The following is a 14,346-nucleotide window of genomic DNA, read 5'->3' on the forward strand; positions in this document are numbered from 1 at the left end:
TATGCGTGCACAAGCAAATGCACAATACAGAGAGCCTGCTCTCGGTTTTATCCCTTTTTTAAATTTTTTTATATATATATATAATTTATTAGTCGTCACGGCGGACCGACCCGAACGTGAATGCTTAACATTTTGGGCCCGACCCGGGCACAAGATCTAACCTCTAAGAGATCGGACATAAAATAACAATGGCTGAAGCGGAGAAGGGAGCGATGAAGATTATTGATGCACCTAAGACATTGAAAGCAGACATCTGAGACATTTTGGCTTCTACCAGGTTGGTGGGAAACTTGACCAGAGTTATGCGTGTGTAAAAAATGAAACATGAGAATAATAATACAAATGGGGAAACCAAATCCGTTGCATCACCGGAACTGCGCAGGGAAGATTTTTGAACGTACTTGTATATTTTAAAATTCGCTGAATCGATTCGGCTTGTTGCCCGAATCGAATCGTCAATGGCCCGCGTCGTGATGCATCGCCTCATCGATTATTGTTGACACCACAGCCATTAACAAAATCATTCAGTATGGGCGACTTAAGTTCATTGAGATGTTAATCTGATGTTTATATTCCAGAGAGGCTTCTACCAATGGGTGATGAATTGGGCGAATTTTGTAAGTAAACCAGTCATTAAACATGATAACCGTGAGTTTGACCTTTTGCACTTTGACCTGACCCTCAGCCAGTGGAGGAGAAATGCTCAAAAACCATCATCATCATTGGCATCACATTGAGCGAGACGGCCATTCTCCGTGAAGCTTTGCGAAAGATGGACGGTGTCAAAAATTTTCTGTCGCTTCACAACAAGGTAACTTGTTTTGTAGGATCGCTACCTTCAGAAGTCATTGATGCTGAACTTGTTTGTTACAGGTCATTGTAAAATTTGATTCTGACATTTATGCTGATCGCATCGGAGTTTGGTACGTCCTTCACGATCAATGTCCGTCCTATAGAATATACAGGTTGGACAACCCTCGGATATGTGACGCATGTAAGTTTCTCAGGACATACGGCCACCATCACAATGTAAAATGAAGACTAAAGGTGGGCACACGTACTTCTCTCTTCAGCACAAACGTTTCCTCCCGAAGCCATGCCTGATTTGGCATTTGCCGGGGCAACCGTTGAGACATGTCCATTTGGCGTCCCTGAATTGACCTTGTCCCCATTTTACCTGACAATGAGGACAAGTCCCTATCTTTTCTTCACTATTTCCCCGTGGTTCATCATCCCCGGTGAGAGCCATGATCCTTCTTTTCCAGATACAAGTGTAATGTCAGGACAAAGTAATTCCCGCTTGGTCTTTTGCAGAGTTCCTGACCGTCAAGAATGAAGACGACATCAAAGAGGCCATGCGGCGTGGTGCTTCGCCGACAGTCATGTTGACAAATTTGCCAGAAGATTCATTCAAACACGAAGATGTAGCCAAGCTTGCGTGGCCATATTTTTCTCAGAGGGACCTTCGGTCTCTGTACTACAATGTAATTGTGCTGCCGCTCCAGAGAAGGGTGAGGACACTGCAGCCTTACAGAGTTGCTCAGTTTTTTTGACAGCCTTTCTTCTCCTCTGGCTTCTCTCTACAGGCCTTTGTGCATTTTAGTGATTGGGATGCGTGCTGCCGCTTCGTCCGCTGTCTTTTGGGCAATCCTAACTTTAGGTTGAAGGGCTACAGGGTTGTGCCGCACTTTGTTCTGCAGCCCATGTGTGCTCAAAACAGCGAGGTATGCTCCCGAGCCATGTTACAGTGGTGAAAAAGTATCTAAACGTTTTGGAATTTCTCACATTTCTGCATGAAATCACCATCAAATGTGGTCTGATCTTTGTCAAAATCAAACAGATGAAAAATCAGTGTTTGCTTTAACTAAAACACCCAAACATTTATAGGTTTTCATATTTCAATGAAAATAGTATGCAAAGAATGACAGGAGCGGGGAAATAAGTAAGTGAACCATCAGATTTAATCATTTGTGCACCCCCTTTGGCAGCAATAACTTCAACCAGACGCTTCCTGGAGCTGCCGATCAGTCTGGCACATCGATCAGGACTCACCTTGGCGCAGTCTTCTCTGCAAACTGCTGTAGTTCAGTCATACTCCTGGATGCCTGGCATAAATCGCTGTCTTTGATCATGCCACAGCATCTCAATGGGATTCAAGTCTGGACTTTGACATGGCCACTCCTGAGCGTGTTCTTCTGAAACCATTCTGAAGTTGATTTACTTCGGTGTTTTGGATCATTTTCTTGTTGCAGCATCCATTCTAATAATATTATCTAATATTATCTAATAATTCTAATAATTGGTCTTCCCTGACTTTAAGTTAGCAGGTCAAGTGTTAAAGTACTGCAGTCAGGTGAAATATTTCGGCCATATGATCACTGACTGATTGTGTTGGGCCTGACCAACATTTTGTCCAGCTGTACACGCTACTTTTCACGGTTTTGGAGGCACTGGTGCCTTTTGAATGTGGGTCGCTAGGAGACCCAGTGCTTTGTTATTGTTTTACTATTTCTTTATTCTTATTTTCTTTAATCTATTCCTGTGTTGTGTTGTTGGACCTTGAGTCTGTTAATAAAAATCTATCTATACCTATCATTCTCTTTTTAGCTACAAATGTCTGACAGACGGCCTAAGGTTTTCCTGCAAAACATCCTGGTAAACTTTCAAATTCATTCTTCCATTGATGATTGCAAGTTGTCCAGGCCCTGAGGTAGCAAAACAGCCCCAAATCCTGATGCTCCCTCCACCACGGTGGGGATGAGGTGTTGATGTTGGTGACGTTGTGTGTTACTCCCAAACAATTCAACTTTGGTTTCATCAGTACACAAAATATTTAGCCCAAACTTCTATGGAGTGTCCAAGTGCCTTTTTGCGAACATTAAACGAGCAAAAATGTTTTTTTAGACAGCAGTGGCTTCCTCCGCGGAGTCCTCCCATGAACACCATTCTTGACCATTCTTTTACTTATAGTTGATGTGTGCAACATTATCAGATATTGGACTGTTCCGGTGATTTCTGTAAGTCTTTAGTAGACACTCTAGGGTTCTTTTTTATCTCTCTGAGTGTTCTGCGCTAAACTCTTGGCGTCATCTTTGGTGGACCGCCGAATTTTCTCCATTTGTAGACAACTTCTCTGACTGTCGATTGATGAACATCCAGACTTTCAGAGCTGGTTTTGTATCCTTTCCTAGCTTTATACAAATCAACAATCCTTGATTGCAGGCAGAGGCGTAGCAAGGGTCCCCAGGGGCCCCAGGCAACATGGGGCCCTTCAAGTGTGTGCAAGTAAGAGGGTGAGTTGGACTTGGAGCAATAGAAGAAAGAGTACCAACCCAAACATACCGCCATCGGATGCAGAGGTATATACAGAGGCGTAGCAAGGGTCCCCAGGGGCCCCAGGCAACAAGCAACATGGGGTCCTTCGAGCGTTTGCAAGTAAGGGGGACAGTTGGACTTTGAGCAATAGAAGAAAGAGTAGCAACACCAAATGCTACCATCGGATGCGGAGGTATATACCTTTGTATGAAATCAGTAGTCAGATTGGCCCTACGACCCACCAAATTCAAATTATTCCGTAAAAACCACTGATTGGTGGACTACCGACCGAAATGAGTATTAAATTTGCTAATAAAATTGTTTACTATTTTTTGTAGATGCATATAGGTTATATTTTTCTTATACACTATTCGACGAGGTAGACCCGTTAATAGACTTTTTGGGAAAAATCCTCATTTCTTTAAGTAGTCACATGAATAATGAGGTGGCCTGTGAAAATCAACATAAAACAGTTCCGCAAGGACTTTCCAGAGAGTACTTGGTGAGTCTTTAGACAATCATCTGGTATTAATAGCTGGTTGGACTTTCTTAAACATGTATAATCTACGTGACATGATTAGTGCTGATTGGGATTGATAACAGAATCGTTAGATAATCTGCCAAATGATTCCATGGTATTGAAACACTCGCTATATTTGTCGCTGGGACAGTGCAGTAAAGCTGCGTGTGCTAAATCTGTTGGCCCTCTGGGGGCTCCTGCTGGCTGGGGGCCCTAGGCAATTGCATGGTTTGCCTAATGGGACGCGACGCCTCTGATCGCAGGTCTTCAGACACCTCTTTTGACCGAGCCATGATGCACAACAGACAATGCTTGTCCATCAAGACATTTCTTGCCAGGTGTGTGTTTTATAGTGGGCGGGGCAGCTTTAAACCACTCATCAGTGATTGGGTACACGCCTGACTTAAATTGTTTGTTTTCAATTGCTCTTTAAGTCTCTTTAGGCTTCTGTATTTTTCCCCCTTCTGTCATTGTTTGCATGCTATCCTAATTAAAATGTGAAAACCTATCAATGTTTGGGTGGTTTTAGTTCAAGCAGACACTGTTTTTTTCATTTGTGTGATTTTGACAAAGCTCAGATCGCATTTGACGGTGATTTTATGCAGAAATGTGAGAAATTCCAAAAGGTTCAGATACTTTTTCATACCACTGTACCTATTGACGGCGTCAAGACCATGTGATTTGTCCTCTGTTCGCAGGAAAACATGTACAAGTCGATGATGCGGCTCAGCAACGCTGTGAGTTTATATGGTGTATTCTATGAGAGGTAAAATGTGTGTTTTGTGTGATTCTGCTTTGCTTTTGTGCCTGTCAGCGTATTGGTGAGGTGGAGTCCCTGGCCGAGCGCCTACTTTGCGTCGAGTTCACCATGTCCCGCAAAGCCAGCATTAAATGTGTTCTACATTGGATATCCATGCATGCAAAGATTGTCAACTTCCTCCCATTGGCCAACCGGGTACCAAAACGGCAATATCCCTGATTGCAAATCTAGACCAACGATGATTATCTCCGCTCTGTCTTAATGATGATCTCGCCACTGTAGATATGCATAGAGATGGCAGACTCGGTGGGAGTTGTGTGCGTGCTGGAGGAATCCAAACGTTTTTCAGTCAATTTTAAGAAATCGAGCAGCGAATGGTTGGTTTTCATTTTTTTTAATACAAGTATTTGTGTGTGTATTCAACATTATACAGTCCCTGTCAAAAGTCTTGTCGCTTATCCATTTTGGAGAAAAAATTCCTAATAACCTGACTTTTAAATATTCAATTGGTTTCAGAAATGGCTCATATGACAGCGAAGACCCTCCCAAATGATGTTGAATGTACAAAAATATATTTGTTTCACTGAAAAAAGATTTATCATTTCAGGAAGACATAAAGGTCAAATTTTGGCAAGACAAAAGTTTTGTCGCCTACAGAAAGCAGTGTGAAAATTGAACAAATAAAATGTACTTCAAATACAAAAATATGTTACATAACATAAGCAAATTAAGTAATGGTGCTGTGAGATCCAAATTTAATATTTTGTATGACTTCCATGGGCTTTTGCCCGGACTCATACAATTTATTGATGAAGTCATGAGGAACATCAAAGAAAGCAGTTTTGCATGCCTCCCAGAGTTCTTGGGTTTCGTCTTCCATGCTTCCTTTTTCATCCTACCCCAGACATGCTCAATGATGTTCGTGTCTGGTGACTGGGCCGGCCAGTCCTGGAGGATCTTGATCTTCCTTGCCTTGAGGAACGTTGATGTAGAGATTGAAGTATGCGATGAAGCACCATCCTGCTGCAGAATTTGTCCCTTTTTATGCTTAGGAATATAAGAGGCAGCTAAATTTGTTGAGATTTCAGACTATTTATGTTGCCTTCCACCCTGCAGATCTCTCAGGGTGCAGACAATTAAAAAAAAAAACGTGTGGCATTTGCCAAGGCCCACAGCCTGTCAAAAGGATGGACGCTGGAAAAGTGCAAAAGGTGGATTTTTCAGATGAATCTTCCATTGAATTACACCACAGTCGCCGCAAATATTGCAGGAGACCTACTGGAGCCCGCATGGATCAGGGATCCACTCAGAAAACTGAAGTTTGGTGGTGGCAAAATCATGGTCTGGGGTTACATCCAGAATGGCGGTGTGCGAGAGATCTACAGGGTGGAAGGCAACATAAATAGTCTGAAATATCAACAAATCTTAGCTGCCTATTACATTCCTAACCATAAAAAGGGCCAAATTCTGCAGCAGGATGGTGCTCCATCGCATACTTCAATCTCTACCTCAAAGTTCCTCAAGGCAAAGAAGATCAAGATCCTCCAGGACTGGATAGCCCAGTCACCAGACATGAACAGGATGAAAGAGGAAGCATGGAAGACGAAACCCAAGAATGTTGATGAACTCAGGGAGGCATGCAAGACTGCCTTCTTTGATGTTCCTGATTACTTCACCAATAAATTGTATGAATCCTTGCCGAAGCCCATGAAAGTCATACAAAATATTAAATCTGGATCTCACAGCACTACTACTTAACCCTTTAACAGCGAACGTGTTGGCGGCGACGTGTTCACGCATATCATCTTTTAAGCCTCGTCACGCTGTAATTACGTCACCCACGTGCCGCTGGTTGCTCTCATTTGAAAGTGCGGAAGTTGATGTCCACACCAGTTTTTATTTGAAGTCAATCGACCAAGTAAAACAGGAGATAATGTCATTTGATTTTTATAGTTTTATTGGACTCATAAATAAGCATTAAAACGCTGCATGGACCATGTGTTTATCGCCATATTTCCATAATTTCTTGTCCTTTTTCAAAACCGAAAACAGCACGAAGGACTTCATATCCCAAGAGCCGTTGTGAGGTCAAGAATGAAGAACCTAATGGGAAAATCTTAATAAATTGCCGAGCGAAGCGCCACCTAAGCAAAGGGAGGCATGCGAAGTGAGCACCGGCCGGTTGGATTGAGTGAGTGAAACGTGCGGAATGTATCGAAAACTAAATTTAGCGCAAGCTAATGCATTATTTCATTAACTCAAGGAAGAGGATGACTTTTTTTCGTTGTTTTCCTCGGGTGAGTCTCGGCGAGTAAAAGTGACAGTGCGCAAACGGCTGCGACGTGTACGACGTTGCTCCGTGTCCTGTTCAAGAGGAAACTTTATTGAGTCGCAAAAAAAAAAAAAAAGCTTTTTTGGGTCGCTTGCCTGAAAAAAATGAACTGAACTACTTGTCATTATTTTTTTTAAATACTTTTTTTCAAGGTTATATTTGTTTTTTTTCTTTATTATCAACCTCAATTTCTATTTAGATGTGTGTGTTCGAGAAGCTTGATTGCATGCATATACATTTGATAAGGTGATGGGTACAATACCTAACCTCACAAAGAGTCCTCTGAACCCTTATTGTGTTAGATGATGTATGCATATATATATTTTTTTAATTGTCAGAATTTTGCACTGTATATAACCTGTTTTGACCATAGTATGTGTAAAGGCAAAAAACGCTTATGACCATACCTTCTGTTTGTGTTGAATTGTCAATCATAAAACTATTCAGTCTTTTTCTATAGAATGTTTATGCTAACAAGTGGAATAAATATTATCAAGCTTCAAAACAGTTGGTCGAGCATCTTTAGTTGTCAATAGGACATCAACATGACAAATTTTGAAAAAAGGTTTTGGGATATTTTTTTTTGTCTTTTTGGGTCCAAAATGTTGATTATAAATGGTCAGTGAAGAAAACAACAGTTTGGACATGGAGGTTATGGTGTCCTGAAAAAAGGGACCCAACCTGGCCATTGTGAAAATGTTTTTCTTTGAAATATAAATATATTTTTGTATTTGAAGTACATTTTTTGTTCAATTTTAACACTACTTTCTGTAGGCGAAAAAACTTTTGTCTTGCCAAAATTTGACCTTTATGTCTTCATTAAATGATAAATCTTTTTTCAGTGAAACAAATATACAGTGCCTTGCAAAAGTATTCGGCCCCCTTGAATCTTGCAACCCTTCGCCACATTTCAGGCTTCAAACATAAAGATATGAAATTTAATTTTTTTGTCAAGAATCAACAACAAGTGGGACACAATCGTGAAGTGGAACAACATTTATTGGATAATTTAAACTTTTTTAACAAATAAAAAACTGAAAAGATGGGCGTGCAATATTATTCGGCCCCTTTACTTTCAGTGCAGCAAACTCACGCCAGAAGTTCAGTGAGGATCTCTGACTGATCCAATGTTGTCCTAAATGACCGATGATGATAAATGGAATCCACCTGTGTGTAATCAAGTCTCCGTATAAATGCACCTGCTCTGTGATAGTCTCAGGGTTCTGTTTAAAGTGCAGAGAGCATTATGAAAACCAAGGAACACACCAGGCAGGTCCGAGATACTGTTGTGGAGAAGTTTAAAGCCGGATTTGGATACAAAAAGATTTCCCAAGCTTTAAACATCTCAAGGAGCACTGTGCAAGCTATCATATTGAAATGGAAGGAGCATCAGAACACTGCAAATCTACCAAGACCCGGCCGTCCTTCCGAACTTTCTTCTCAAACAAGGAGAAAACTGATCAGAGATGCAGCCAAGAGGCCCATGATCACTCTGGATGAACTGCAGAGATCTACAGCTGAGGTGGGAGAGTCTGTCCATAGGACAACAATCAGTCGTACAATGCACAAATCTGGCCTCTATGGAAGAGTGGCAAGAAGAAAGCCCTTTCTCAAAGATATCCATAAAAAGTCTCGTTTAAAGTTTGCCACAAGCCACCTGGGAGACACACCAAACATGTGGAAGAAGGTGCTCTGGTCAGATGAAACCAAAATTGCACTTTTTGGCCACAATGCAAAACGATATGTTTGGCGTAAAAGCAACACAGCTCATCACCCTGAACACACCATCCCCACTGTCAAACATGGTGGTGGCAGCATCATGGTTTTGGCCTGCTTTTCTTCAGCAGGGACAGGGAAGATGGTTAAAATTGACGGGAAGATGGATGCAGCCAAATACAGGAACATTCTGGAAGAAAACCTGTTGGTATCTGCACAAGACCTGAGACTTGGGACGGAGATTTATCTTCCAACAGGACAATGATCAGAAACATAAAGCCAAATCTACAATGGAATGGTTAAAAAATAAACGTATCCAGGTGTTAGAATGGCCAAGTCAAAGTCCAGACCTGAATCCAATCGAGAATCTGTGGAAAGAGCTGAAGACTGCTGTTCACAAACACTCTCCATCCAACCTCACTGAGCTCGAGCTGTTTTGCAAGGAAGAATGGGTAAGAATGTCAGTCTCTCGATGTGCAAAACCGATAGAAACATACCCCAAGCGACTTGCAGCTGTAATTGGAGCAAAAGGTGGCGCTACAAAGTATTAACGCAAGGGGGCCGAATAATATTGCACGCCCCACTTTTCAGTTTTTTATTTGTTAAAAAAGTTTAAATTATCCAATAAATTTTGTTCCACTTCACGATTGTGTCCCACTTGTTGTTGATTCTTGACAAAAAATTAAAATTTTATATCTTTATGTTTGAAGCCTGAAATGTGGCGAAAGGTTGCAAGGTTCAAGGGGGCCGAATACTTTTGCAAGGCACTGTATTTTTGTACATTCAACATCATTTGGGAGGGTCTTAGCTTTCATATGAGCCATTTCTGAAACCAATTGAATAATTAAAAGTCAGGGTATTAGCAATTGTTTCTATAAAATGGATAAGCGACAAGACTTTTGTCAGGGACTGTATTACATAATATTCACCAATTCATTTTGTTCTTGTTCCAGGAAGGCAATTCAAAGGTTTGAGAGGTAAGTATTTCCAAAAACATATTGCCATCAAGTCATGACAGAATAACAGCCGTTTTGTTTGACTTCAGTATTGAAAGCCTGAACCGGCGCCTTCAGGATCCAACTGTGATTACCTGGGATCTCGGGGAGGGCAATAAGGGCAGGAGCCTTGAGCCCGTCCCACCGGCTGCGGGTGAACCAACGGTGGGCCCTGTGCCTACCGGCGCTCCATCAGTTTACTCCGAACAACCCACTAAGGGGCTTGTGTCAGAGTCACAGAAGGTAGAAATGGTGGCTGAAGAGGACTGTCCGAAATCTGAAAGTTGTCAGTCTGTTCATGATTCTGAGTTGACACTCACCAAAGGAGAGATGATGTGCAAATTTCTGCTTCCACACAAGATCGGTAAGTCTCAACATGTTGTCAACTAATGCTGCTCATGGATATTAAAATTTCAATTCTGTTCTGTTGCAGCGGTACTTGGACTCACCGACCTAAAAAAAAACATCGTAAGATGCCACCAAACATTTTGGTAAGTTGACAACTAAGCAGTCATTATTTTGTCTTTGCAGTTAAAGGGAAAGCGGAGGCAGTTGTTAATCTTCAACCTGCCCGTTGAGCACGACAGCTACTGCATCGAAGACATTATCCAGTTAGTTAAGCCGTTTGGCTTTGATTTGTTCGCTGATAAGATCTATGTTCTTCCTCAATCAAGGATGGTAGGGACCTCAGTCCAGATATGGCAGATGCCTTTTGAGAACTTATCACGTCTAATTTGAAAACTGTTGTCTCAGGCATTTGTTGAGCTGACGACAGAGAAGGGAGTGGTTGCTGCCATGGATGCCTGGAAAACCAATAAGCCAACTCTCAAAGACCAGAAGTTGGAAGCGTGTGTCCTGAGTGCAGAAGTTCCCATGTGGCCGGTAAACAGTCGGAACAAAATTACTCAGTATGAGCGATTTAAATTGAATTCAGATGTTAATCTGATGTTTATATTCCAGAGAGGCTTCTATCATTGGGTGATGAGGCAGATGCATTTAGTAAGTAAATCAGTAATTTATGTAATGAATAGTGGTGTCAACAATAATCGATCCGGCGATGCATCCCGATGCGGGGCATGGACAATTCGATTCGATGCGGGCAACAGGCCGAATCGATTCAGCGCATTTTAAAATATATAAGTACGTTCAAAAATCTTCCCTGCGCAATTCCGGTGATTCAATGGATTTGGTTTGCCCATTTGTATTATTATTCTCATGTTTCATTTTTTACACACTGCGTAACTCTGGTCAAGTTTCCCACCAACCTGGTAGAAGCCAAAATGTCTCCAGATGTCTGCTTTCAATGTCTTAGGTGCATCAATAATCTTTCTCGCTCCCTCTTTCTCCGCTTCAGCCATTGTTATGTTATGTCCTATCTCTTAGAGGTTAGATCTTGTGCCCGGGTCGGGCCCAAAATGTTAAGCATTCACGTTCGGGTCGGTCCACCGTGCCGACTAATAAATTATATATATATAAAAAAAATTAAAAAAGGGATAAAACCGAGAGCAGGCTCTCTGTATTGTGCATTTGCTTGTGCACGCATATGAACGCCGTGGCGCCGCCCGCTTTTTCTTCTCCTCCTCCCACTGTGGCGCTTGCGATTCATTACGAAAGACACTTTTATTTATGCACACAAAGGCAACAGAAATGTGATCCTTTTGAATCTTCTCCTCTGTGTGTCTGCAAAACCGTTAATTTTTTTTAATATTAAACTTTCCCAGCGTTATTTCGTCGTGTAAATGCTTGTATAATGATCATAAAAATATGTAGACCATTTAAACATTAAGAAAACTTGCGTTTGTTTTCTGCCAACTGAGAATTCGTTACGAAGGACACTTTTATTTATGCACACAAAGTCAACGCAAATATGATCCTTTTGAATCTTCTCTGTGTGTCTGCAAAACCGTTTTTTTTTTTTTTTTTTATATAAAACTTTCCTAGTGTTATTTCGTTGTGTAAATGCTTTCATAATGATCATAAAAATATGTAGACTATTTAAACATTAAGAAAACTTGCGTTTTTTCTGCCAACTCGAAGAAATGAAAATAAATTGCTGTTGCTGCGTGTTTTTTTTCGCGTCACTCCAATAATTTTTTTTTTTTTAAATTCCGGTTTTTCGGGCTGGGCCTGCAAATCTAATTGATCGGGCTCGGCCCGGGCCAGGTCAGGCTTCAATACCAGTGGGCCGTGTTGGGTTGGATTTTTTAGGCCCGATCTAACCTCTATTGCACATATATAGTGGGCTAGGCCTACATTTTACTTTTGTTCTACATTGCAATTTAGTTGATGTTTTGTTTGCAACTGAACTGATCCCTGGATTGATATTGCGATAAAGATGCTGCTGTACTACAATATTTTCTTTGTCGTTTTCTTTAATATTTACTTAAATATTTTTATTGATGGGCCGTTGTGACTAAAATACCGTGACTGTTATTACTGATTTTGCACAGGAGTTCAAATGTTGCACTGTGTGAAAGGCTGCTACTGTGTGTAAAGAAAAAAAAGAGAAAGCCCTGGTCTCATTCAAAGCACCAATTAAATGCTGTGATCGGTTTTTTTAAATATATATATCTAAAAGTATTTTCATTTGACTTCAACCAGGAGTGACACAAGAGCCAATAAAAAGTTGTTTAATGTCTGACAGCTTGTGTTGCCTCATGATTCATGAAAAATATGCTTTGCTTTAGAATTTTATGCATCCCAGGCTTTAATGCATCGTGATGCATTGCCGAATCGAACCGAATCGAATCGTGGCCCTCCAAATCGTAATCGAATCGTGAGGGCAGTGCCGATGCACACCTCTAGTAATGAACGTGTGTTTGACTTTTTGAACTTTGACCGGACCCTTAGCCTGTGGAAGAGAGATGCCCCAGAACCATCTTAATCAAAGGCATCACACTAAGTGAGACGGCGAGTCTCCGTAAAGCTTTGCGGAAGATTGGCGTTGTCAACAATTTTCTGCCGCTCCACAACAAGGTAAATTGTTGTTTGGGAACGCTACTTTGAAAAGTCATTGACGTTGAGCTTGTTTCTTGCAGGTCTTTGTAGAATTTGAGTCTGAAATATCTGCGGATCGCATAGGAATTTGGTACACCCTTCACGATCAATGTCCTGCCTATAGCATATACCGGCTGAACATCCCTCGAGGTGTTTCAGACATACGTAAGTTCCTCAGGACAGACGGCCACCATCACAATGTAAAATGACGATTAAAGGTGGGCACACATACTCTTCTCTTCAGCACAAACGTTTCCTCCTGAAGCCATGCCTGATTTGGCATTTGCCGGGGCAACCGTTGAGACGTGTCCATTTGGCATCCCTGAATTGACCTTGTCCCCATTTTACCTGACAATGAGGACAAGTCCCTATCTTTTCTTCACTTTTTCCCCGTGGTTTATAATCCCCGGTGAGAGCCATGATCCTGCTTTTCCAGACACCAGTGTAATGTCAGGACTAAGTAATGCCCGCCTGGTCTTTTGCAGAGTTCCTGACCGTCAAAAAAGAAGGTGACATCAATGAGGCCAGGCGGCTTGGTGTGTCCCCAACAATCATGTTGACCAATTTGCCCGAAGATTCATTCAAACACGAAGATGTAGCCAATCTTGCGTGGCCGTATTTTTCTCAGAAAGACCTTCGATCTCTGTACTACAATGTGATTGTGCTGCCGCTCCAGAGGAGGGTGAGGAAACTTCACGCTTGCGTAGTTGCACAGTGTTTGAGCAACGAGTACCCATCGCACATCTTTCTCTCCTGGCCTTTCTCTACAGGCCTTTGTGTATTTTAGTGATTGGGATGCATCCTGCCGCTTCGTCCGCCGTCACTTGGGTTGTGAATTTAAGGTGAGGCGCAACAGGCTCGCGCTACACTTTGTCCTGCAGCCCATGTGTGCTCCAAACAGTGAGGTATGCTATTGAGTAAGTTTACCTATTGATGGTGTCAATAACCATTTGATTTGTCCTCTGTTCGCAGGAGAACATGTACAAGTCGATGATGCAGCTAAGCAACTCTGTGAGTTTATATGATGTACTGTACAGTCCCAGACAAAAGTCTTGTCGCTTATCCATTTTGTAGAAACAATTGCTATTAACCTGACTTCTAATGATTCAATCGGTTTCAGAAATGGCTCATATGAAAGTTAAGACCCTCCCAAATGATGTTAAATGTACAAAAATATATTTGTTTCACTGAAAAAAGATTTATCATTTATTGAAGACATAAATGTCAAATTTTGGCAAGACAAAAGTTTTGTCGCCGACAGAAAGTAGTGTGAAAATTCAACAAAAAATATTCTTCAAATCCAAAAATTTGTTACATAACTTAAGCGAATTAAGTTGTGGTGCTGTCGGATCCAAATTTAATATTTTGTATGACTTCCATGGGCCTCAGCAAGGATTCATACAATTTATTGATGAAGTAATCAGGAACATCAAAGAAGGCAGTCTTGCACGCCTCCCAGAGTTCATCAACATTCTTGGGTTTCGTCTTCAATTCAATTTTATTTGTATAGCCCTAAATCACAACAACAATGTATCAAAGGGCTTTACAGAAATGAAGCAACAAAAATGAATAGATACAATTCAAGTCCTGGGTATCCCCTATCCTTAAGACCCTCCATGCCGGCAAGGAAAAACTCCAAAAACTCCATAGTCAATTGGGAGAAAAATGAGAAACCTCGGGGAGTATACCACAGTCAGGAGAGATCCACTCC

General features: G+C 41.4%; 1 protein-coding gene across 3 annotated transcripts in view; it reads left to right on the plus strand.

Moving 5' to 3' along the window:
- LOC130927828 (uncharacterized) overlaps positions 1-14,346 on the plus strand; it is an 80,400-nt gene that overhangs the window by 34,014 nt on the left and 32,040 nt on the right. For all 3 annotated transcript variants that reach the window (XM_057853897.1, XM_057853896.1, XM_057853895.1), the window contains 21 exons: positions 579-617; positions 686-811; positions 874-994; positions 1,074-1,238; positions 1,315-1,511; positions 1,587-1,724; positions 4,534-4,572; positions 4,650-4,790; positions 4,878-4,972; positions 9,597-9,620; positions 9,689-10,002; positions 10,072-10,106; positions 10,170-10,316; positions 10,392-10,520; positions 10,599-10,637; positions 12,489-12,614; positions 12,677-12,800; positions 12,880-13,044; positions 13,121-13,317; positions 13,406-13,540; positions 13,608-13,646. In XM_057853897.1, coding sequence (XP_057709880.1) covers positions 579-617; positions 686-811; positions 874-994; positions 1,074-1,238; positions 1,315-1,511; positions 1,587-1,724; positions 4,534-4,572; positions 4,650-4,790; positions 4,878-4,972; positions 9,597-9,620; positions 9,689-10,002; positions 10,072-10,106; positions 10,170-10,316; positions 10,392-10,520; positions 10,599-10,637; positions 12,489-12,614; positions 12,677-12,800; positions 12,880-13,044; positions 13,121-13,317; positions 13,406-13,540; positions 13,608-13,646 — 2,535 coding nt within the window. The remainder of the gene's footprint in view (positions 1-578; positions 618-685; positions 812-873; positions 995-1,073; positions 1,239-1,314; positions 1,512-1,586; positions 1,725-4,533; positions 4,573-4,649; positions 4,791-4,877; positions 4,973-9,596; positions 9,621-9,688; positions 10,003-10,071; positions 10,107-10,169; positions 10,317-10,391; positions 10,521-10,598; positions 10,638-12,488; positions 12,615-12,676; positions 12,801-12,879; positions 13,045-13,120; positions 13,318-13,405; positions 13,541-13,607; positions 13,647-14,346) is intronic.

Source organism: Corythoichthys intestinalis, chromosome 13 (genome assembly GCF_030265065.1).
Source record: "Corythoichthys intestinalis isolate RoL2023-P3 chromosome 13, ASM3026506v1, whole genome shotgun sequence".
NCBI classification, from domain to species: domain Eukaryota; kingdom Metazoa; phylum Chordata; class Actinopteri; order Syngnathiformes; family Syngnathidae; genus Corythoichthys; species Corythoichthys intestinalis.